The 25,849-nt window shown below is 45.4% G+C and overlaps 1 protein-coding gene across 2 annotated transcripts; it reads left to right on the top strand.

Annotated features, from left to right (window-relative positions):
* Positions 1–134: 134 nt before the first annotated feature.
* On the top strand, positions 135–24,430 carry LOC6590542. 2 transcript variants are annotated; one of them, XM_026986343.1, is made up of 3 exons: positions 135–349; positions 15,685–15,876; positions 22,760–24,430. In XM_026986343.1, exons 2-3 carry the CDS (start codon positions 15,741–15,743, stop codon positions 22,984–22,986), a joined length of 363 nt encoding a protein of 120 aa, XP_026842144.1. In that variant the 5' UTR covers positions 135–349; positions 15,685–15,740; the 3' UTR covers positions 22,987–24,430. The 2 variants fall into 2 exon arrangements, with proteins under 2 accessions (XP_026842144.1, XP_026842145.1); XM_026986344.1 differs by lacking the exons at positions 135–349; positions 15,685–15,876 and adding an exon at positions 18,836–18,890.
* Positions 24,431–25,849: the final 1,419 nt, after the last annotated feature.

The raw sequence follows: 25,849 nt of genomic DNA, 5'->3' as shown, positions 1-25,849 counted from the left end.
GAACTTCACTCAAAGTGTTCCACGTAAATTCCCACTCGTACCTTCGAGGAGACCTACTTTCGGCCGGGTTTCCTCAACGTTTCTCAGTCAATGGCAGTTAACATTGGCCCGAAGAGTGCTAACAGAGCCACACGATATACGTTTTTAACCAAATTCACAGGCTCAAACGAGGCCAGTTTCACAAATCCAGCGAAGCGTTCGGTTCAATAGGTTCCCTTCGGAAAGCAAGCCCCATAACTCCCAGAAAAGGAAAGTGCGCGCCATTGAGAATATTTGAAATATAGTGAAGTAAAGCGAGCCAATAGTTTGCCCGAGTTTTCTGCTGAGCATTCTCAAAGGAGAGCAAAAGGTAATTCTTTCTTTGGACTTTGGGCTTGGGGATATTAAATATATATAATTGTTTAAATCGACTACTAAGTGAGATGGAATTTTGAATTTATCTGTCGCTTCACTGCGACTGGGATGTCCGTTGTCCCGGTTTACGATTCGCAGGTGTGTTGCCAGGGCCATCAAAATCTGGGACATATTTCGATAGTGCTCGTAAAAGAAGTATTTCCCCGCATCCAGTGGGGGCGGGACACATCTTAGTTGCTGACTCTTGCTGACGTCCATACCAGTACTTCCTCCGTGCCCATGAATAAATAAGACTTTTGTGTGCTCCGTCGTCACACTCCCCCTCCCCATCCGTCGGCCCCTAGTTTGAACATAAAAATAACATCAAATCTGCTCGGGATTTGCCATTTTATTTTTTTTTCCTCTTCCGTTCTGTAGTTTGTTTTGAAGTGTCATTCTCGTAGGCTGGCAGGAGGCGGAGGCGCAGGAGGAGGACTGGTAACGACTTAGTTTGATATTGATTCGGTATTTTTATCTTTATCACAGCCATTTGCATCTAATCAGCTTAAAATTGATGCCGCAACACTGGCATATTTGATTTTATTATAATGTACTCTACATACATATTCCCCTACACATCTACATAGAACGGCAATTAAAAGTTTCCACATTCCATGTTTACTTCGATTTTTTTCACTACACAACTCGGACTCGTACTCTGAGCTTCATCGCTCGCTCTCTTTCTGGGGCTTTGAATCTTCATGATTAAGTGTTGACAGTAGGATGGGGCTTTTTGTTGGATTTTCGCTTCGTTTTTTTTTTCGGAGCCGTTGAGTTTTTTTTCTTTTTTCTGTGAAGCATCCAATTTAATTAAGTGGCATCAAGTAGGCGTCGGGGTCAGAGCCGGAAGGCTCAAGCGATGGGCAAATGGCAGTGAGAGGGAAAAGAACAGAAGAGATTGGCTTTTCCTTTTGTTCTTTGATGGGAAAATATGGGTGGAAGGCTGTCCCAGCCCGATATTAGTCAACAAACTCCTCAAAAAATAGCCATTGGTGCAGAGTACTGCTTGCAGTGCCCACTGCTTGTTTGTTCAACCGCATAACCGTTCTTTCGCCCCTCTGGCCCCCCGCTTCGTACATGCAGTTCTCTCGCGCTCTAACTATCGTTCGCTCTCGGCTTAGCTACAGCCCAAGCGAGCTGCTACAGCGCTCTCTTTCTCTGGGCACGAACCATTCGGTGCGCTTGCTTGGTCGTTGCTCAGTCTCTAGCTGATCTTCGTAGCCCACATCGTTGTCCATCGTTCGTTCCCACACATAGCAACATACACACTTTCGCTTTCGTCTATCAATAAACTGCAATATACATTTGTACATACATACGTCGGTCTCAATCTAACCATAAATTGTGCCTCTTATTTAAAACATCTCGACTTTTTATTCAACAGCTGGTGCAAAAGCTTATTAGCTTTAATGGTTTCGGGAACTTCTGTTATAAAGAAATTCCAAAAAAACTTGTCATTAAAAAGTTTTCTATTCAAAAGTTTTTAAAAATAGTCAACTTTTTCTCTAGCTAATATATCGAAATGAGCAAAGTTCTTCTCCTTCTCCTTCACCTTTTTTTTTTGTTATAAAATTCCTTAATTTGTATATTTTTTCTGTGGCTTCACCAACGCTTCGACTTGACACCGAAAATAATGAAAAAATGCACTCTTCATGTGCTAGAACCGCCAAAGCATTTGAGTCTCTTTTGTGCACAAGCTGTCTAAAATATTTGCGAGGAATGGAATTTAATTAACGGCCCACCCTGTCCCCCACCCTACTCCTCCGAAAAAATTTGTATCAAAGCACTGGCGACAAAGCAGAAATTAAATATTCAATTTCAGACCCGTGGCATGGTACAAAATATTCTGTGTTAAAGTTTGATATCCCCCGAGCACTTCCCGCTGAGTGCAAACAAACATGCCACATGCAACACGAGTCATGAGCCACGAGGCGAAACAAAACTAAACTAAACAAGAGAGCGGAGGAGAGCGGAGGAGAGCGGAGGAGAACCAGGACCGGGATCGAGAACAGAACCGGGAGGAGGAGCGGAACTAAGGACTCTGCGAATGACACATGACCTACAACGTTCTGTTATTTCGTCTGCCGTTTTTTGGCTCGTTTTTTATTGTTTGATGAAATATTTGTATGACTGGCTTTACGTGAGTTTCAGAGCTTCCAAGCGCCTCCAAGGGGCGGGGGCAATCGGCCTGACACTGGAGGATTTGTCTTGCCTTGTTTTCACTTCCACTTCCACTACCACTTCCAGTCCCACTTCCCGCCGGCCAATCAATCACTGGCGAGCTCCGCTTAGCGCATAATTCGAAAGAATAAATAAACGAGGGGGAAAATATTCGGCAGAGCCATGCAAATCCAGACACGCCAAGACCTCTTCCGAAATCACATTCAGAGGAGCCGAAGGAAAATTAAATAAATGTGATGGATGGCCATACATGAACAGGAAAACAATAATATGTAGGAAACAGTTCCCGAGAGCCGAAGATTAACATACCCTTTCAGGTGGATCGATGTTCAGTTTCGAAAGTAAACAAGTTTATTTCTAAGAGAATTGACCCTGTTCTCCCTCTGGCTTTAAGGAACTCTCTCTAATGTCATGTTAGAAGTCACTGGCTTCACTGGCTTGCCATCAATATTAATGGATTTCTTCAAGCTTCGCTGGCACTTCTACTTCAATCATGAGTTGGCAACATAGTCGTAATAAGCTGGAGTGCCTTCGCAACTCCTGCCTTTTTTGTGGTGTCTTATCTTACCACATGACTGCCCAATATGCCTTCAATGATGTTACCGAAAACAACGTAAACGTGTATAAAATTCCCTGTCACAATTGTGTTATCCTTGCAGCTTTACACAACTTTAATTTGTTATAATCCTCAGGGCTTGGGGCAGCCCACAAAGCCAAAGCTGAGTCTGAAGCATTCGAGAATACAAATATACAAACACCCACATGCTGAAAGATACACATATGTACATACGGAGATATCAATTTCACAAAAGAAATCATTCAGGCGCATAACAACAAAACAGAGCGGAGAATGGGGCCCATCATGAATGTCCTGGCAGCATTTCATATTATGTACGAGTACGAGCCTGCTCCTCCCCCACGCCTCTCCCTCTCTCTCTCTGGGATCCTCTCCTTCGGTTTACACAAATGTCAAGTGACACACAAGCCCTCCAGCTTGCCCCTGTCCCGCCTATAAATACAGTCGTATTTGTATATTGGATATATCCTAACAAATTGGAAACGTGTGGTGCTCTGAGCTTGACTTTTGTGCTGTGCATTCGGTATGCTATAATTCAATTCCAGATACACTATGACAACAGAAAGGGGGACATGTGTACGTATGTGCGTATCTGTGTGACATATCATGCCTCACTTGCTCTCTGTGGCCGCAAATGATTTTCAAGTCTGTCAAATTATGCTGCAAAAGTTTTCTTGATGTGACAGATTCGCTACGACATTCTGTGCCTCTACCTCATGCCTCCCGCCGCTCCTCAGCTCTTCCTCTGGCCTTCCATGCCGTGCCGCATAATTAATGCCAATGACAAACAGTTACTGCCTTCCAGCCGCTGTTTGTTCTTCAATCGGGCCGTGAAATTGTGCCACTCCATGAACGGTTGCTCATACGCCGTGTTGCTCGGTCAGCTTTCAAGGAAATTCTCCGACGAGTGCCTGTTTCTGCGTTGCTGTTGACTTTGCATCTCGAATGGTTAACGGCAAGTCCCTGGCTTTTATGTACTAGCACAAATTTGCAGCTTCATAGTGGGGTTGGGAAAATCTAGCCTACAACAGATTTGACAGAAAGAACACGATAACCTTTTTCCTTCAAACAATCGGTGCTCTAGTAGTAAAGTTCAAATCTATTTTGATCTGGATTTTACCATTTACCCAATAGCCATCTCCCTGCCTTGTGGCCAAGCGGGGTATCTATTAATAAAGCAGACAAAGGCCTCCTGCTGGGGCTGGGGCTGGACCTGCCCCACTTGCCACTGCCTCCAGTCCCCTCTGGCTAAGTGGCCCGCAATTTAGTGCCGCACTTTTGACAGCACGCATCGGCACTGGCAGTGGCACTGGCACTGGCCATTTGTCTGGCCCTGCGACACCGTATTCAATTAAATATTGAAAGACATGGCCAATAAATTACCCAACACCAACACGAACACGAACGCCAAATGGAATACCAAACCAGAGTCAGAACCAGAACCAGAGCCAGAGCCAAAGCCAGAGACTGTCCCGGTTAGGTCAGAGCGGACCAGTCCTGAGCCTGTCCGGGGGCAAGGTGAATTATTCAGGGCTTGCTCATAAATATAACCCACATTAGGGCCAAATCGCTATAGATCTACAAATTGCCTAAATATTTAATAGCAATGGGGCAGCCGGCAGCCGAACAAGAACTTTTAACCAGCGCCCGGAAGAGCGTCGGGGGATAGTCATCAGTATTGGGTAGCTGAAAAGATTTATACGCCCCGTTGACAGGGCCCAAACGCACGTGTCCTGGCACTGGTTTGGCATCGGCTTGGGCCTGGGTTTCGGGCTGCAGCTTCCATTCAAGGGGTTGGCACAAAGGAAATCACTTTTTTTGTTTGGCCACATCATAATTCATTTGTTTCGGTTTCGGTGATGAAGGCGGAAAATGTAATTTCCCAAATTCAAGCCCGGCCATTGTCTGGGAAATTCAAATCGCTTTCTGCCGCTGCGCTGCCGTTGGCTGCCTTCCGATTCGCAGTCAATAAAATCAAATTTATTTCAGTTAGGGATTTTCGGTCATTAAGCGGAATTTGTATTCCTTGAGTTTTCCTGTTTTGAGCTTCGGCTGTGCTCCATTAATCCGCTCAGCCAGGAAATTGAAAGAGGCGAGGCGAAGGCATCTCTAAATGTGGAATGTGATCCAAATTTCTCTGCCGTGGGATGAGTGGGCGGATGTAAGGGGGATTTCGTAATGCATTAAGTGACAGGAAAGCAAGCTTTAACCTTTAACTGGTCGCTTGGCTCATCAATTATTCCACAGTCCTTTGTATCTGTGCGAAACCCATTTCCCAGCAGCCAATCATCTTGGCAGATATCATCGCATACCCGTGGCAACCTTGTGTCCCGGCCCGATAATCTGCCAAAGGACATTCATACCCAGATGCTCATATTTTCCTTGAGACAGTCTGTCAGTCAGTTGACTCTGAGTCAATACTTTTGACTTTTCCTTTGGGGAAGTTGGCTGCAGCCAGCCGCCAGTCGCCAGCAACAAAACAAACAAGACAGCCAGCGAGCTAATGTATTGGCAAAGTTCAAAGTATGCAAAGTCGGTGGCAAGCAGCAAAGTTGCTGCCACAGTAACGAACTGACAGCAACCTCGTTATGGCCAACCAAGAGGCCACTTCGCCTCCTCACTCCCGCTAAAAAGCAAGGAGTCTCCGTCGTAAGCCGTTCTTGGGACATTGCTTTAGCTGCCATTTGATACAGTTAGTTGGGACCCCTGCCACCCCCCGCCCCCCGCCCCCGGTCCAGCACAATCCGTCGGTTACTCAATACATGGGTATGGTCTGGTCTGGTCTGGTCTGGTCTGTCTCCGTTCTTTAGTCCTTTAGTCCTTCAGTACGTCAGTCCGCCAGTGGAGCATGTATTTCCTGCCTTTCTGCGCTGCAGCGCAGAATTTCCGTTTCAATGCACTCTGATTGAAAGTCTTACGTGGTGCTCTGTGTCTGTGTGTGTGTGTGTGTGTGTTTTGGTGGGTCTGTGTGCTGCCTGAAGGACCTCCCCGTCCGGGACCCACTCGACTGTGTAGTACTTTTTGCAATTTTAATGTGCAATGACGTAGATGCAGGCGCTGATAATGTCGTAACGCCCCCATTTTCGATAAGGCGTCAAACTCGAATAAATTCAAGGGGAAAACGCTGCTTTGGAATGCCACGAAGGGAACCATACCCTGTGATAGATAGCTGCCTGGAGATAAAAACTAGTATAGATATTAATATTCAAACTGAAGCATATACATATGTATGTGTGTACATAAGTAGCACACAATATTCCAACAATTTATGCACTTATGCTTCCGTTAGCAACACTATTCAATGCAGTAGAGAAGGGGCCCTTCAGCTGTGAAGAGTATAAAGTGTGTCATGCCCCATAGAGGAAGCCTTTGTTGCATGTTGTGTGTGTGTGTGTGTGTGTGTGCTCTGCTGACAATGCAACTGTCCACGAACTCTTCAATCAGCACAATGCAGGCCAAAGAGCCGAGCCTTCTGATGCTTTTGGCCTTTGTTAATCAGTTGCCTCAAGAGCTTTTGGCCTCCCCCATCGAGGGCGGAAGTGAGACCATGGGCGTTGTCTGTGACCCAAGATCTGCACCGTTCCGTTAAGTTCCATTCAGTTCCGTTCAGTCCTGTTCCGTCATCAAGTATCTAATTAAATTGAGCGTTCTACTTGGACGTTATCAAACGAATCTCACTTTCGAGGGGGGGAGAAACCAAGGCTGAAACGGTTTCCGTGGAATTGCTTTCTCTTTAATTGGATTGGGATTGCTGTCGTGTTTGTCCAGGACGGTGAGCGCAAGGAGCGCAAGGAGCGCATGGAGCGACGACCAAGGTCCTGCAAATACGAGCATTTGCCACCTTCTCTTGGATTTGCGCTCTCATTTATTTGCTTTACGGCATGTTTGTGCTCATAACTGTAAATCCGTTTTTATTATCCGCCCTTAAATCGTGGAGTCGGGCAGCAGAGCTCCAGGCCAAAAGGGTCGCAAGTCCTTTTTGGCCACATTTTTCGTTCCTCTCGTTGCCTCGTTGCCCCGTTCCCGCGCTCTTCGTTACCCCCTTTGGAAATTGTTGAGGCTACAAATTTGACGCTCACTCTGTCCGTATCTCGCTCTGCATGCCGCACAGTCCATCCGGACTCTGTCTCCCCTTGCTCCACTTGGCTTGTGCTATTTGTGTGCCGTGGCTCTAGCCTTGGCTTGTTTGACTCTTGCCACACAAACTATTGTGGGCCAAAAAATAACCAGCATTCCATGTAAATATGAATTGGGTGAAGATTCTGCGGGAAGGCATAAATAGCTGGCAAAGACCCTTGATTTACGGCTACGCTTAGGGAATGGGGAATCTCATTCAATTGGATGGTATTTGCCAAGGAATTCGTTTGTTGAGTCACTCATTTGCCTGGCTTCTCCTACGAGTATGTGAAATTCCGACTGCATTAAATTTAACATCTTTAATCTGGGGTAATTTTCCAATCCGCTGTTCCATTTCATCGGATACCTCCCTCTAACATCTTCGAGTATTCGGCATAAATTTGTGGTGTGCCTTGGTGTTTATAATGAAAATGGCTGCAGGCTGCAGTTTCCCCATCAACCAGCACGAGTCCCTTTTGGGCGAGGCACCGAGGCAAAACACCTGCTCGGAGGACTGTAATTGATTTTAATATTTAATTGCGACAACATTGAAATGCAAACAAGCTAAAAGTATTTCGAGCATAAAATCAATTTGCCCAAACTGCATGAGGCACTGGCATACATTCCTCATTCCTCCTTCTCGCCCCATGGTGTCTGATATCTTTAGAGTGTCTGAAAAATATTTACCAGGGATATGTCTTCAACTAGATGATTGGCTTTCCACAGAGCACAGAGTGTATTTACTCAGTGGGGTGGGGAGTTTTCAATTAGTTGCCTCTTACATCGATATTGGCTGGCTTTCGTTTACTCTTTCGCTTGAAATGCTGCGAAAATTGTTCTAAAATTGACTTTTCGCATATATTTTCGTTGCGTTGGCAAACTCTGGCTGTTGTCAGTGGGCAAACACATTGAGTGACAAAACATTTTTGGTAAGCTGCTTTTGCGCTGAGCTCCGCTTTCCACCCCCCGGAGCACCCCCACTACCCGCCCCGCTCTGTTGTCTTTTGGCCACACAAATGCCTCGACGACTACAGATACAAACAACATAAACAAAAATTCCATTGGGCTTAGAGTTTCCACTCAACAGCTGCAATTTTCATGGTCTGACACTTTATGGTGCCGTTGTCCCACATCCCCATCTGACACTGAAGTTGGGCAATCTATGGGAACATCTCGAGTTACTACTCTTTTTTCTTTGAACTCCTATCTTTTGGATGCCAATAAAGAGTATCGTTTTGAATTATTTTGCTGTCTACTTTCGCCTTTCCATAAACTGATTCTGTGTTCTTTGGACTGCCGACTTGTCTTTGGCTATTAGGGGCGGCTGTTGTTCTTTCATTTGCTTGCCTGCCACATGCCCCACAAAATGACACTTGAGATCCCGCCAATGTTTGCATTTGCATGTTTGCACTGGACTACACACGGGTACCCCCACTGCCTCACTTTTGTTATGACTCTTTGGGGGACAGTCATGAGTTAATTTAATTCTGGGCTTCGTTCTCCCCTTTCCATCGGTCGCTCGGACAGGCTTTCTTTGTCAGCGCAAATGGAAGAGAAATGTTGGGACCGGGTCTCTTCTGGGGCCACGATGGGGTCCACATGACATGCCACTTAATTTGACTTAGTTTGGCTCTTATTTGTCATTTATTTTGCGACACTGACAGTCCATTGGCGTGGCATTAGTGCATTTGGGATTGGCTTGGAAGACAGTGGCACTGTCGAAGCGAGAGTGCTGACCCAGTTCTACTCGTATTCGTATGCATACAAGGTGAAATGCGGCTAAGACCCCTGACAAGAATCAGTTAATTAAGCCTTTGTTGGCATATTCAATTAAATTGTTAGACAACAATGTGTGCGACGAGCTTAGTTTAGAAGAGCGAAGAGATATTCCGCACTTGACGTCGTGACAGTTTTGTTAATTTCATCCGACACTCGGACATGACATTAATGTGCATAAACCAGTTGGAGTGAAACAATAACCACCGCACTCAAGAGCAAACAAAAGACGGCAGCCATAAATAAAAGTGGCAGCCATGAGTAACGGCAGGGGCACGGACATGCGCCACAAGTTTAAGTATAAATTACCAACATAAATATAAGAGCCTGGCAACAATGGCAATGCCAGTCAATAGCTCACGCATCAGGGAAACGGAACCGTACCGAAAAAACCCCAAAGAACAACAAGAAACCAAACAAAAACCACAAAATGGCAACGGAAACTGCTGCACGGGTAAATAATGAAAACGGGAATAGCGTGGGAAAAGCAAGTCCGGGAAAGAGAAAGGGTTTCCCCATAAGCATGACTCTTTAGAAAGTTTCTCTTACGTTATGTTTTTGGTGTACATTACAAGGTGGAAATTAAATTTTCGCATGTCAGCTTGCAATTAATTCCCACACCCGTCGAGGGGCTGAGAGCAGAAACCTAACGGAAACTGACCTGAACATAAAATAATATAAAATCAACATTCAAAAAGAAAAGAAGAGAATCTAGAGGGCATCCTCTACCATACTCCTTTCAAGCCTCAATGCATTGAAATCTATAGTTCTCGCCAAAACCATTCGAGTATCTTGTAGGAAGATTAATTTGGGGGGAAACTATGTACCTCAATGAGGAGGAGGGGAGGAGCATCAAAAGGCTGCGCAATTATGGCAATCTGGAGCCCTGGCCCGGCCAAAAGGACCAGTCAGCAAATTGCTATTTGGCATGCCAGCCCAGCGCAGTTACCGCTGGCACGGCTTGAACTTTAACTCTTCCCAGATGCCCAAGGACCACAGGGCGGACCCTTTGCACTGCTGCACTTGCTTTTTATGGGCTCTGGTTGCCTGTTGCCGCCGCGCCGTGGCAGCATCAGGAGTGCTCACTGCGTCATCGACGTAATAAGTTTCAATTTCAATTGGCCTCCACAAAAGGACAGCAATTCGAGTGGCGAAAAGGGCAGGAGGAGGAGGAGAAGGAGGGAGGATGCATGCAGATAGCGGGCTGAACGAGTGGATTCTTTATTAATAAAAATAACTTTTGAAGGCCTCGCCATAGGGCTGGAGTTTTGGTCCTGCCTTCAGTGCCGGACCTGGCCACATAGTTTCGTAGGAGTGAATACTGGGAAAAGGGCAAATGGGACTGTCAGTGGATGGCATTTTTTCGCCCTCGCTGTTCTTTTCTTTATGGCCAACTTTTTGCTGCGTTGGCGCGAGCCTCGCCTGCGGACTGTTTTAATTTTGTTGCCAAAAGTTAGAGGCGAATTTTTGAGTAGCATTTTAATAATAAATACTGCCAACGCTCGCAACTCGGGGGCGGAATGCTCTGGAGGGGCCAGACCATACATGGCGAACGCGAGGCGCTTTCATAAATAGACCGGAAATATGCTAATGGCAGGTGGAGAAGAGGCGAGGAGAGCGCACATCCGGTAGCGCTGCAGGGAATCTGGCCACACTTATTTAAGAGACGAGTATCCTTCACTTTTAAATTGTATCTAAAACACAAAACTTTGCTTACTCTTTTATTTGCCTCTCCTTCCAGTTAGAGGGTTTAAATGAATAATGATAGTCGACTTCACTTGATTGCTTTTCTTGCCGAGAACTAAAACATTCGGAGCAGCCCTAAAAAGCATCAAAGTTGTGTTAATTTAATTGAAAACTTTCCACAGCCATTGAAACTAATTAAATTTCAAACTAGGAGCTCCAACTCCAATGAAAGCAAATACTCACAGAACTTAACAGTTCGTCGGCAAACAGACCACTCAAATGATCTCGACACGTAGTCAAATGGTTAACAAATGGGTTTATTTATTTTCCGTTCTTTTCTGGAGTGAAACGTGACCAGCCTAGGGCCACTGAATGAATTCCCCTGTGGCAGAACGGTCCACAGCTGTCATCATCTCTTGCATCTTCATAATTTCCAATGCCTCCTCGTCTGCATATCAAGTAGTTAAACTTTGTATTGTCCCTTGTCCGAGGCCTACGCTTCGTATGCGCAATTTTCTGTAAGTTTACACAGGCATCAATCTGTTGGAAATCGGTCGTGTGTCGACTAACAGATTAGGGCCTTAACTGACAGGCTAATCGAAGCGATTATCTTAATGGAATAATCGAGTTTCCCCGACAATCAGTGGGTAGGGAAAGGAGTAAGATCATAAATTACCCATAGTTATCCTTGATAGTATGAAAAGGGTATCAAAACAGCTGGCATTGTAATTTATTATTGGAAAAGCAATTCTAATGGAAATTGAAAAACGAATAATGGATTTCTATAGAAATTAATGAACAATTGAATGGCCAATGTTTTCAGAGAAGTGGGTTTTTATCGCAACTCGTACACACATGAATGCTGTTTTCAATTTCCCTGTTCCTGGACCTGGACCTGGTGCTGGTCCTGGGCCTGGGCCTGGGCCTGGCCCTTACGCATGTACCGACTCCCCCCAGCCATTCGGCCAGAATAATGGTGTATTGTGGTCAGCCCGGGCTTAATTATGCAAAGCCTGTTCATTATGGTGCCATCTGAACGAGAGTGTTGGTAAGTCACATATAACTCAGATAAGAGCCTGTAATTAATGGCACAGTCCCGTCCGGTCGGCACATAACTCGACCAGCCAAAGCTCTGCAATTAGGTGCCGCCCCTAGTTGGGAGAATGACATCACATAAATTCCGATAATTTGTTCAGTATAAGGCATGGCACCGCCCTTGAGGCTAAGAAATAAATATGAACTGCAGTCAATAGGCAAGAATGGTTCCCGGGCAATATCGAGCGATGCACTACATTTCGTATTGCCACCCGCCGCCCTCTATTTGTGGCACGTGCGACAAACATTTCCATTTCGCACGCCACCGAATCAACAGCAAAACGTTCACCTGATTAACATTCGCGTTTTATAAAACCGATATCGATTGTTCGCCCTACTCAAGGCCATCGAAGGCGGAGGAGCAGTGGCAAAAATGGCACGCACTGCGGAAAATAGTGGCCGGAGGCAAACAGCGGACATGGCAGCCGAACACAAAGAGAGTCACGGCCATAAATTAGGAATGTCAACTGTATAAATTGAGAGTGCCCACAACTGTGGGACTGTGGAATACCAGTTGTAATACAGCTCGTGACCCCGTGCCTGACCTCATAAATAAACATCCTCATGGAGGTATCAATTTGCCACCAAATTATCACAGTCGCAAGTGCCTCCGCACTTGCCCCATCAATTCCGAGTGCGGCTGTTGATGGACCCATGTGGCTGGCCAAGTGAATCTAAATGGGGCAAAGTTTCGCCAAGCACCCCATACGAATCTTTAATGGGCTTTGTCAAACTCCCCGGCAGGTTAACGAGGACTGTGGGAATCCCAAAGAGCCGGCTGTGAATACGAGTATGGGACTGGTTTGCGCCTGGCTTCTGGTATGAAAAGAGCTACAAAGCCAGATTGGACTTTCATTGGAAATTGGTCTGTCCGTGCGGTTGGCAGATCAAAGCGGAATTAATTACCAACTTTATTGCTGTCTGGGGAACTGACTGCCCATTAAAAGTCAACCTGACATCCTCTTGTATTTTTATTAATCCTTTTTTTTGCTTTTGGAATTTAACCTGACACAAACATTTCAGATTTCTCTTGACAAAATAATTGAAAATAGAGGGGAAACTGGTTCAGTTGATGCTTCCCCGTGCTTCCGTTGTTTGCTTATTTATTTAAGCCATGGCCCGACTCTGCTCGGAGTTTATGGCTCTAAGGCCAAGGCGCATCTGGGCCAAGTTTTCTCGCTGGCTCCTTGGCTGCTGTCTCCTGTCTCCGGTCTCCTGCATAACTCATTCGTTTTAATATTCTCCAGGCATTCTGTGCCTCAGTTTAGCATTCTTTCCGCCTCCTGTTGCCCGGATTATTGTTTCTTGTGCCAGCAGCAGACCTGCGGCACCTGTGCAAGCGCTGTAATGGCAGGAGAAATTCCAGTTAAACTGCACCAGCCCACCGACAGTCAACGATTTAATTAAAATAATAAATTGCAAGTAATTTGTTGCAGGCAACTGCCGCGCAGGACGCATTTTGATTGAATGGAATGTACTAGAGCATTCCAGGAATAAGCCGGCGCTTCTACGAGGTCAGGGTTAGCCCTCTGTGGGGGATGCCTCATTACCGTAGGAGTACTACAGATCCCACAGAGCCAGCAAATGTCCCCCTCTGTAGTTTAATTTCCATTAGCAGGAAAAATTGGCTTAGCAGAAAACAACATAACTACTGCACAGCTGCCGCTGAAATTCCATTAATTAAGACAGAAAAAAGTGTTTTTGAAAGGACAATTGTCAGAGTCGTGAACCCGTGGACGCAGAAGTTCGAGGAGGAATACGGAGTGAATTTTAATTACGAAAATAACTTTGCTGGGTCATTGTGGCATTCACATTCCTGGGAAGCAGCTCAGAAATCCCACAGGATGCGTAGCAGGAAGAGCAGGAAGCACTCGCAGCTTGACAAATGTAATCAGATTCTGTGCGTTCTGGGCGGAAACGGAAATGGTTTCGGGTTATTGCCTGCCAAATGGCAAATTATGAATGAATTAAGCATGAGAGATGGAGCTGCCACGCGCGGTTCCTGTTCCTGGCACCAAATTGCGTATACGCCGTGTGTAATTGGGTGCGTGCTGCGTTTAGTGTCAGGCACTTTATACTCCCGCCCGTTCGCGTGTCGTTGTTCCGGGGCGAGAGACACAGGTGTGAATGTTTACCTATACGAGTATGCCACTCCATCTGTCCTGCCCCATCCCCTTCCCCTGCTCCATCTCCTTCTGCGGTTATCCAATTTTATTTCGCATTTGGGGAGGGTTCAGCGGAGCCTTTTGGCATTTTTTAGCGCCTGCGTTCATTTTTCTGTTTAATGAGGCGCATGCAATATTTATTTAATAAATAACCTTGCCTTGCCCCACACATAATTCGCTCCGTTTGATGGCCACACCGAAGCCGAGGCCATTAGGCCCCACCGCCAGACGGCACGTATAAATTTTCATTTTCCGTTTTTAGTTTCTAATTAGAGGATGACAGTGGTTTATGTTCATTAGTTTTCCCGGCTATTCGAAGCTATTTTGATGGCTCTGCAGACATAAAACGAATGCTAATTGGAAACACGCATATACCCGTATTATAGTTCAAAAAGCACCTCTCAAAAGAGCCTGTCTGGTGGCCTCTGTTTTTATATTTTTTTCTTTAAATGATTGAATATGGGAGCAGCTTTTTCAGGATTTTCCGAATGTAGGCCATAAAAACACATTTCCATTTATGCTATAATGCTATATTGTTTTTGCTGAAAAACCGGCCTGAACAAATGCCTGCATACGGAACAGATGTGGGATAAATAAACTCAATTTGGTGTAAAATTTTCCTATTTTTTTGTCAATCAAAAAACATACAAACAGCAGCTGCTTGTAGCCCGGAATATATTGGATTTTTATTCATGGAAAAAGTGTTGCATTACAAATGAGATAATTTGATTACAGTTCCGATGCCTAAAGCACTTAAATTTGAGAAACAATCCTTAAAGCGTGGCGAGAATTTCGCTCCATGCCGTTCAGCTCTCACTCGATAGCAGGGGATAAGCGATGATTTAATGGGAAGTGCCGGAGAGCAGCTTCAGCCGCTGTGGGCAGCTATTAAAAGCATAGCACTCGCCACTTGACAGCGCCAACCTTGCCACAACCTGCCCCTGCCCCAGACCCCTTTCCGGTGAGGCAGCCCTGTGCCAGGCACAAACAACCATTTTTTTTTTTTAGAAATGGCCTCTGTTTCGGTTTCGGTTTCGCTTTTGCCGTTGCCGTTGCCTTTTCCTTATTGATAGTGTTTGGCAGGAATGCCCGTACCAAAAGCCTCACGTGTCAATTTATTATAACTTATTCAAGGACGGCAGAATTTTTTTTGCTTGCTTGGTATCTGCGTGAAAAATGCCATAAAAAATGAATGCTGACCCAGGAATGCTCGTAGAAACATGGTCGATATATCTCTGTTTATTGCACATAGCCTTCGTCCGTTTCCGCCGTTTCTTTGCGATTCTTTATCCTTCTTATCCTTCGGCCTTACGAAACTTGCGCCTGAACTTTATTAGCCCAAGAGAACTTTCCCTTTTTCCATTTTCCTTGGAGTCACATGGCAGGGGGCCAGAAATTCTGAGCATTCCTTCAGCTCGGGTCGGAATCGATTGAACAGCCCCGGGGGCTGGGTGGCTGGAGAATTCCTTTGAAGTTAATTATGAGAGCTGCCAGAGAAAAAGTTGGAGAACTTGGCCGGAACGGAGCTCATTTTTATTGATTTTCTGACCATTTTATAGAAGTGATCGAAGTCCCTTAGTTCCATATTGAGTTTCCATTAAGAGGGAAACTTTTCTGCACTTTCAACCCAATTAATGAACTTCTTTCTATCTTCTATCTTTTTCTTTTGTCTCTGCTCTCCACTTTTGATTACAGCAAAAGCCGCAACAAAAATTCAAGCCGTCTTTCGAGGCCACAAAGTGAGAGAAACCATGAAAAAATCGGAAACCAAAACTGTGACCAACAATGGGGCCGCCGCAAGTGCTGCAGGAGTCGAGGAGGCAGCCGGCTCCTCGGCAGAACAGACCAAGGCAGAGCTCGAGGCTGAGTTTGATCCGAACGACAAAGGTAAGTGCCAGGTTGAACCCCCCGCCCCACCCCCACCCAGCGCCCATGTGGCGGAATGTTCCAGGAGATCCCAGCTCTGGAGAATATCCAGGAAATCTGCTTTACAGCTCCCCATCTCTGTGCCCCAGAGGATTCCCCCAGAGGACAAAGCAGCAGGGCTCCACTCCACGGAAACGCAAACTTTTCGTGTTGTGCAATTTATTTTCAAGTGTGAGGCAACCAAAGTGTTTGTCACTTGCCAAAAACAAGCCCAAGTTTCAGCCTTTGCCGGCGCAGCCTAGGCCCAAACTTTTGTGCCTCCACCCACTCGCCCTTGGGGTATTCAAACGGCAACTCCACGGATCCACGACGCTCCTAAATAATATAAAATCTTGAAACCCTATTAAGACGTTGCAGCCGCTGACAGTTTTTAGCCATAATTTGCCTGGGGCACAATCAAGTCGCGGGCATGGGAGAAGGAGAAATGTAAAGCCTCCTCAGCCTCATTAAAAACTTGGAGGAAACTGTCACCGAGGCGCATAACCAAAGAGGACAGCGTCAGTAGCTGTTAGACGACAGTTTCCAGCCCAAGCTCACGTGTGTGACACATCCACGGCTCCTCCCTGGATCTCTCTCACTCTCTTTGTAGGCTTAATTATAGGGCTGGGCGTGTCTCTGGAGGCGTAACCCCCTCTTAAGCCATTCATATGCAGATGTGTATGAGACGGCTAATTAGGCGCGCACGAGATCTCAAAGAAGAGGAGCCGCGCAGAGAGACGCACTCGCCTTTGCCACTGAGCCCACACTTAATTATAGGTGGAAGGATCTTGGAGGCTTGGGGCTCTACCAAGATGCGTTCCAGTTGGCCTTAACGTCTAGGCCTGTACGTTTTGTCCTAGTCCATAATTTAATCCACTTCGCTCACTTCACGCGAACATTTAACTCTTTCAAAGCACGCCCATCGGATCCAGTTAGAACTTCATCATTATTCACAGCCATCGCGCTCCAACGACAGGCTAATGGCGTTGGCCTAGTTGTAAACTTCTGGCCCATTCGGCTGGACTTTAAAGCAATATTAGCAGCAACAACAGGGAGCCACGCCACGGCCAGCACAATGAACGTACTTTCGTGCGGAGCCTCAGAAAGGAAAAAAAATGTACATACTGAAAAGCCAAACAAGGAAGCCCGCATATGGCCTTAGCCACAACTAAAGCCATTTCTAACCAAAACCAAAACAACGATTTTGGCCATTTTATATGCAAATTGGAGTGCACACAGACACACACACACACACACTCAAGCAAATGTCCCCAAAAAAGGACAAAAATCGAAAGCCATTTGAGGATGGTTTCTTGTGTATGCATTTCGCATTTTGGCATAAAGCTTGCGGCTTCGCCAGGTCTTGGCTTACCGGCTCTTGGTATTCCTTTGGAGTTGCTTTGGCTCTGTGCAACCGATTCACAAATGCACAAGGCTAACTAACACAAACACATGAGCCCCCATTGACCGACATAAACATGGGCTTACGCATTTGCTCTAATGTCTTTTGGGTCGAGTTGTTTGTCTGGCGATTTGTTTCGGGGGGTCTGTGGCATGGCCAGGGCTGGCCTCATTCATACCCTCACTAATTATAGTTTATGGCGATGCCACAACCCCCCGCCCTGCCCCGCCCCTCTCCCAGAACCCCCGATCAATGCCAAAACCAACAATTGCCTGTGAGTGCGAGTGCGCTATGGTAATTCGAACTACATTCGGGCGGTTGTTTGCGATAATTGGGCGGGGTTTGGTTGCCATTCGACAATGATACATTATGATTGTGCAATAGCGAAACCGATATGGATCGACTTTTGATATGGACTAAGTGATGCCGAAAGAGATGTACACCAGAATGGAGTCGAAATAGAGTTATGTGAATTTCCCTTTGCGGGGAATGACTAGCGTTTAAACATAGAAATTATAAAGGAAAATATGTAGGAAGCGGGGGACTTGTGGCCACCATGTTAACGTTAAATAAGGAACTACCAACCGAGCGACAGCTATAGAAGACCCCTCGTTCCAGCAGATGTTGTCAGCGGACAGGAACATCTCGGCAGCAACAACTGCGATAAAACAGCGGCACAGCACAGCACAGCACAGCAGCTCTCCTAATTGGATTTTCGGTTTTAAGCAAGCTTGTAATTCCATTTACACCGCCAGGAGGCCCACAAAACACAGAAGCAGCAGCAGCACCACCAGTAGCAGGGGCAGGGGCAGTGGCAGTGGCAATAGCAGCGGTGGGGCAAGCCATTTAAGTAAAATGTTAAGTGCTGTTGTTTTTGTTGGCTGCCTCCCGGTTGGCCACGAACAAAAAGGCGGATCTAAAAAGCATGCGACAGAAGAAAAAAAAAAAGTGAAATAAAGGAAGAGAACGACATTGACATGAGACACGCACGCACCAGGCAGGCTGAAAAACATTGCTCGGCCGCTGAATTGGCGATTTTTTGTGTCTTTCCACGCTAACACACACCCACAGATGGAGGTGGCATGCCCCACAGAGTAGACAACACCGAAGGTAAATGCCAACCCAATAAAACAGACAACAGAATGTGCACGGTGAATGGGACTCGGACTGGGACTGGGACGGGGACTGGGACAGACACCGAGTCGGACCTCTAATGTACGGATAATGTGCGCTGGTCACGGGGTGTCTGCAGGGGTGCAGGGGATCGGGCAGACCTGGACATGGCATGCATTTTGTTTTGGCTGCTTTCCAGTGTTTAGGCCAAGTTGGTTTTGTTTAAATATTTCAACAATTTTAGCACCTTTTCATGGAATTCCCCCACTGGCCTGCTGTCCGCTGGTCGACGTGTTTATCGTGGCTCGAGGAAGGTTCCCTCGATAAATATTTAATTGCCATTTGACTGGGAAATTCGACTAAATAATATAGAGAATTTCCCCTCTCGAACAGCTACGAAAAGGTGTCCCCGAGTGCAGTGGTGTTTAATTTAAATGGCTTATGCCTCGCTGGCTGGGCCCGAAAACAGTCAACAAATTAAGTGCGTAACTGAAAATTGTCGGCAAACACTTGCCCAATACGATTAATAATAATTCATGACTCAATATCTCATAATTAATTCAAGCCTTTAATCTAGTTAATTATGGGCTGGGATTAGCCGGAAGCCGAGCTAACTTTTAATAAGTTTCGCAGTGAGGCAGAGCCTAGCCAGCCATATTTTATAATAAGCCATAAGCAGCTTTTTCTGCGAGGGATTAATATTAATTAAAGTCTTGTTTGAATTCCCGGGAAAGCACCTCCGTACCACTCTTCTCTGGGGAGCTGGGGAGCAAAATCTCTGCATGTTTTCCTCAGGGCCTAATGGGGAAACCACATTTATGGCTAAACCAATGGGAGGGATATTTCCAAGGGACACGCAATTACTGTTTGCCTATAAACTGTTTGTCTTTCAGGACGATTTATTTTCTCCAATAACAAGCAATTTGCAATGGAGGAAACGACCAAGCCTGAACTGAACTGAAACGAAAACCGCAAGAGTTTGTTCTGGCGGAAATTGAAAAATGGGCTTAGTTCTTGTGGCCGGTTGGGTCACCAGACCAGCAAGAAGCAAACGCATAAGGCCGAAATGGAATGGCAAAATCTTGGCAGCCGCAACCATTTCTATCTCCGTTCTGGCAGCGAAGAACTTTTGCTTAAAAATTCCATTTACGAGCTTATTATCGTGGTTCATTTGTCACAATTTGTCGTCATTTGGTAAACGTCGAAAAAAATAGGAAACTCACCTACACGAAAACACAGAAAACCTTCTATTCTGTCGAGTCGGCCATTTTGTAAGACTCAAAATAGAGTCGCAGCTGCCAGATGTTGGGCAGGGGACAGGAGACAGGGTAGCAAAGTGATTATTAAAATGTAGATTTATGACAAGGACTCAGCAACGGAATTGCTAAAGTTGCCTCCCAAGGACGAGCAGGGGACCCTGAGGGCAGGCCTGAGCACCCTCCGCCAGGTGTTGGATCAGATATTCTTAGTACTTAAAGTATTACAACTTGTTGGGCCTAATCCCAGCTCAGTCTTATCACTCATTACAAAGTTGGACACCCACAAGTTGACATCCTTTTTGTAGGGCATTTAACAATTGCTCAGCTTCCGTGGCTGTCTAGTTTTTGAACATTCGCTCATTACCAGCACGAGTATGTGCGTGTCTGGGCCACTTCTTGTGCACATATTGTTTCCGACACAATTGCTTAACAAACGTCAGAGATTTGTACTTTCGCTAATGGTCCTCAAGCCTCCCCTCCCTACACACGTACGACACTGTCATATTTCATAGCCCTGCATTCTTTTTCATATAAATTTTGCATTGTAATGCGAATCTGGGTCAAGACCACAGTGAGACCAGATACAGGCGCGAAGTGGCAACACGTGTGTTGTGGCTGCTGTTGTGGGACACACACACACACACACACACACACACACTCGTTCAACCAATAATCGCCATATACAAAGGGGGCCACGAAGGACAGGTGAAAAGTGCAGCAAAGGCGGCTCATGATTGATTTCATTCGGGGCAGGTCCTTTGGGTATTCTGCGGCATTGAGTGGAGGCTGCAAAGGAGCTTAATGGCTGGAGGCACAAAGGTCTTGCCCATTGATGGAGGCGTTGGGAGTGCCGTAAAACCGAAGGCCAATTAAACAAACTGCAAAAAGACCTCGAGGCTGCTAGCGTGACGGAACCCAAAGTCCACAGTCCCATAGTCAGTCAATCAGGGCGACGTGACCGATGTCCCGAGGCTCGAAACATGCAAATCAGCGTGCAAAAACAGGAACAGCAACAGCAACTAGGGTATCTCCGCCTGCCTCGTACCGATATTAAAATGTGCAGGTGCAACAGTCACTGTGACATTTTGCCGAGAAAGAAAAGCAAACTCAATTTGTGTGCCTCGAACAGGCAGCGCAGCAAAACAGAAAGCAAAAGAAAGTTGGGAGATCAGGGCATGCATGTTGCTCTGCCTGATGACTGATGCCAGGTTTTTAGACACTATTCCCTTGGATTTTGGGTCTTTGGGCGGTCCTGTGACAGGACACGCAGTGTACGTGAGCGGCTTGCGACATGGGCTACATGACCGTCGACAGCAGAAAATCTCTTAAATCCGAGCAGGGTGCCACGGAAAACGTTTTCGTTGCAAAATCGCAAAAGTTTTTGAACAGAAACGCCCAAAAGTGTGGACATGGAAAAACTTTCAGAGAAATTGAGACGAATTTCGTTGCGAGAACGACGGTAAACACCTAGAGTCAGGCTGATTAGTGCCAGACAAGGACGAGTGGCAACAGCCACGATAAGGCAGGTGGCTTCCACTGACCCACATGTGGCACAGCATATCCCTAGAATTACGGGGCAATTCGCACGTCTTGCAGGTATTTTTAAATATTTTATAAATAAACATACACAAATGCAGCGGCAGCGTACATCAGCACGTGCTGGGGGCCTGAGGCACGTTGCGTATACGCCGTGTGTCCGTAATTTGATAAAGGAGCAGCACACGCCATAAGTCCCGGCTGCCTCTGAGCTCCAGCTATGCCCCTGCCAAATGCTTTACTTGGCTAAACTCCAATTATGCTTAACGAATTAACGCAGACCGTCTCTCAGACAATATTTGCCAGGGGAAGGAAGTGGACTGCGAATGGAAGTGGAAGTAGCAGGGAGGTGAAGTAGGTTACCTCTGCCCGCAGGGAAACGCGCAATTTAGCTGGGTAAATTAGCCATGTTAAGTATGTATATATGTATATGTTATATATATATATATATATATATATATATCTGTATGCAGTCTTGTTGCTTTAGAGCTGAGCGAAATCTCAACAAGGCCAAGGCAAATGTAATCAAAAACGAATTTTTAAAAAGAGAATTTCCCCAACATTTGCATAACTGCACAAAAGCAATGGGGGGAAAACTGAGAGTAATGCAAAATGGCAGCTGAGATGATGTAATTTCGTAACGGAGCACTGCAAAAATTCTATCCCTTCAGCCGGGGATACACGTAACCGTATGCACAGAGAACTTTTAGACAATTACCCAGTAATTACATTGACCATCAATCCTGAAAAAGTAAACTTATTAGAGCCAAGAACTCTCGGCCACGTAGGACGTAGGTGTCACGCGTGACTCGGCCACAGCCACATGCGCCGGAATGCAGGAGCTGTGAGTGTTTCAAATGGAGCTTAATTCTGTGGTCTGTTCCCTTCTGCCTTTCTGCCCTTCTGCACTTCTGCACTCGGGGCAGATTAAATATGCAGGAAGTATGCGTCCCATCGCGTCCAGTGCTGCGTAGACGTAACTTGATTAGCCAGGCGACGTGGCCCGACAGGCCATGGGGAAACGGAACATGAATTGCGGACAGGAATCGGCATACAACGAATACCGAACACTCTGAAGAGAGTCTGGGGAATAATTCCGCGTGTGATTTCCATTATTTTGCTTTTATACAAGCGCTCGGGGAGTCGTAGAAGATTTATTGCCATTGTGGGCCGAATGAAACGAATGAAAACACAATCAAGGCTGTAGGATATCCCAAGGAGGGGCAGTAGGAGGGGGAGGAGGAGGAGCTGGAAATAATAATAATTGCAGTGCTGGGATACGCTGAACTATTACACTTAATTATATAGGAACATGTGGAAGCCAAAACAACATTTGTCGGACACACTCGCAGGCTAATTGAAAATAGTTTACAACAAATTGAGGCATTTGTTGGAGTATCATCTCAAGTTGCAATTGGCCAAGGAACCCTCGACAAGTTTCTTACAACTTTTGTATATAGTTTAGCCCAAATTTGTGTGTGTTTTTGTGGCCACTCAACAGCAGTTGCAACACTCTTAACAGCCACTCTCTTTCATTCTTTTTTCCTTCTCCTAGAGCTCTGCCATGCAGCACTGAAGATTCAGTCCACATTCCGTGGCCATTTGGCACGCAAGCTGGTCAACAAGGACGCGCCCGAGGACGAGGACATCCAGGAGATAACCAAGAAGGTGGCCGAGGAATTGGACATAGATCTGACCGATCCGGAGTTGAACAAGGCCGCCACCAAGATCCAGGCCTCGTTCCGCGGCCACAAGACACGCAGGGACACCCAGCCCGAATAAGGGAATCACGATTTGAATTTTGTTGGTCATGGCTTAAAGGAATGCAAGTCACTGAAAAAATATAGAAAAATACAAATTAAAAAAAAAACAAGAAAAAACAACAAAAAATTGGTAAATTGTAAATGTGCAAAAGGCCGATCGAGACGAGGGCACACAGTTGTAATCTTTTAAGTGAATGTACGTTTAACTAAATGGAAAACCAAAGAAAATCTCATAATAACTATACAATACATATTAGCTACCATAAGGATGATTTTGCTTAGCTTTAAAGAGCTGAAGGGAGCATTGTTTGATTTTCGGGCTTTTCTTGCTAGTTGAATGTTTCTCAATTAATCGGAAAAACTGAGTTAATTAATATTTAATTAAATTTAATTTCGGTTTTCGAACTTAGGATCTACCAAAGCAATCCCAAAACAGTAACTAAACCTTAACTAAAGCTAACTAAAAACTAAAAACGTTTAAAGAAAACAAGTTAAATTTGCAAAGTAATACTAAATGTTACAATAACAAAAATGGTAATGGTAATTAAAGGCACGATGTTCCATAAAATAAACATTTATTGTAGACAAATCGACAAATGCAAGGAAAATGCTGAACAAATTTTTGGGAAAACATTTTTCCGTTTTGTCTGGCCAAAGCCAAAAGTCAAAGAAATTTAATTGTACCTACATGAAGATATATAAAAACATAAACATAAACACGAAGAACATGAATTATAACCGATGAAACTCGATGTTGTTGTTTCACATTAGGGGTATCCGAGCAACAGGAAGCAGCTACGAAACGTCAACACACAACAATTTTTCAGCCTCTGGGCTCTCTATATATATACATATATATACGAGTATGTATGGAAACTGATGGATGGATAAACCAAAGCAAATCGAAAGGCGATAACTAATCTGGTGGCACAATTTTCGTTTTTCTACCAAGGGTATTACCAATTTGTCTACTTAACTAGAGAAGAAAACACATATAGCCGAAAGGGAAGCCCCAAAAAAGACAGCGGGGAAACTGAACCACATATACTTATATAACTATACAAACCAAATACAAGTATTAGAGCAAGTTGAATTGGTAAACTTTTAAGCTACAGCCCGGAACCGGGAGCCTAAGCCACTACATAAATGTTTAAAATTCAAATTAATTAATGTAAACTAACGGAGAGAATTGAAATTACGAGTATATTAGAGATCAACGTCAAATTCAATTAAATTGCATATGAAAACCAGCATCTACAGGCATCTAAGCCAGCAAATGGGTAAGGCAGATACATATTTGTGGATAACTGAAGGAGAAAACAGGATTAAACAGATACAAATGACAGCATACCTATTATACAAGATGAAAAACCAACAAAAACCAACAAAAACCAAAAACCAAAAACCAAATGTGTCCCAACTAAATTTTAATTGAGTAATAAAGTAAATACAATAAAAGTAATAAAATAAACCTATTCTATTGAGTTGATCTTTTCGGGAGCAAAGGCGCTGGCAAAGGCAGAGGCTAAGGCACAAAAGCTGATCTGCTCAACAGCTTACCACCATCATTATCATAGCCTGGCCAGTGTGGCATTAGTCCTCAAGCATCCTCCAGACCTCGCCGCACATGGCCACCATTTAACGATTTTTTGTTGCCACCTCAAGAGCTCGAGTGCTCCTCCAGCACTGCAGTGGCTTCCTGCTCTGCTGCTGTGGTTGCCATTACCACTGCAACTGTCAGTCGTCAAGGACGTTTTAGAGGGAATTTTAAAGGGAACTGGTTGTGGTTTAAGAATAGGGAAATTCCTGCGCAATTTCTGGGCAAAATATTAATGTATCCATTTACTGAATATTGCGGCGTGCCTAATGTAGTTAGGCGGGGCATCAGCCATGACAAGGTCAACTGCAGAAGCACACTCGGTCAGAGTTTCGGGCCACACTTTAAGCAGGGCCCAGACCACTGTGCTGACGGCTGACGGCTGACATGAACTTCACTGACAGTTTTAGCACAAGAAATTTTCATGACAATGACGAGGACTGCGATGGCGGTGACGACGAGGACTAAGATGAGGATGATGATGATAATGATAGTGATGATGATGATGATGATGGTAAGGCCGACTCTTACAATGCTTGACCTAGATGGGCCTGTGTACGGCTTCTAGTGGAGGTAAGTCCCGGGCAAAGGCAAGCACTTGAGACGTCAGAGCAGTGGCGAAAGGACTTTCACAGCATTATCCCTGGCGCCAATGTTTACAGGCAGAGTCAAAGCCAACAAATATTTAAGTTCTCAAGCAATCACATATAGTATATAGTAAAGCGAGAACGAGCTCTCTCCCCCCAAGTGATGTGCAAAATTGTGAAACGAAATTTCGCTTAAATCCGCGGAGAGTGCACCACCAGAATGGGCCAAGTGAAGGTGTTACTTCCAAATTAAACTTGCCACCGAAACGAGGACCGGGCGGATAGACGGGGAGGTGCACCCACAGATACACACCCGGCGGCAGGTTACCAGAGCAATTTGCTTTCCATTGCATGGTACATGTCAATTTGGTATCCCAATCCTCTGGAAGCGCGAGAACCGTCTAAAGTGCTCGGAGCATTCGGCTGACTGTTTTTTGTGACTTGTTTTATGTGTCGCTTCACGGTTCACGAATATTTCAGCCGTTGAATTTATGCGTGGTGCCGTCTGTGCTGATATCTATGCTCAACGCTGGCTCTTGCTGTGGCCTCTGCTCCTAGTCCTACTCCAGGCCCTGTTCTGTGGCCTCTCTGTGCGACATGGCGTATGCGCAATTTATGAGGCATGCAAAACAAAGCGCTGTGTAAGTGCAGAAGCAACAAGAACGACGGGGCCATTTCGTAATGGAGCATTCGTGAGA

Source organism: Drosophila persimilis, unplaced genomic scaffold (genome assembly GCF_003286085.1).
Source record: "Drosophila persimilis strain 14011-0111.01,24,50 unplaced genomic scaffold, DperRS2 tig00000002-arrow-pilon, whole genome shotgun sequence".
NCBI lineage: Eukaryota > Metazoa > Arthropoda > Insecta > Diptera > Drosophilidae > Drosophila > Drosophila persimilis.
This window is presented reverse-complemented; position numbering and strand designations above follow the sequence as displayed.

Excerpts from the sequence above, each read along its gene's own strand:
- LOC6590542 (XM_026986343.1), top strand. The coding sequence starts at position 15,741 with ATGAAAAAATCGGAAACCAAAACTGTGACCAACAATGGGGCCGCCGCA. Across the intron at positions 15,877-22,759 it reads GTTTGATCCGAACGACAAAG|AGCTCTGCCATGCAGCACTG; the intron begins GTAAGTGCCAGG and ends TCCTTCTCCTAG.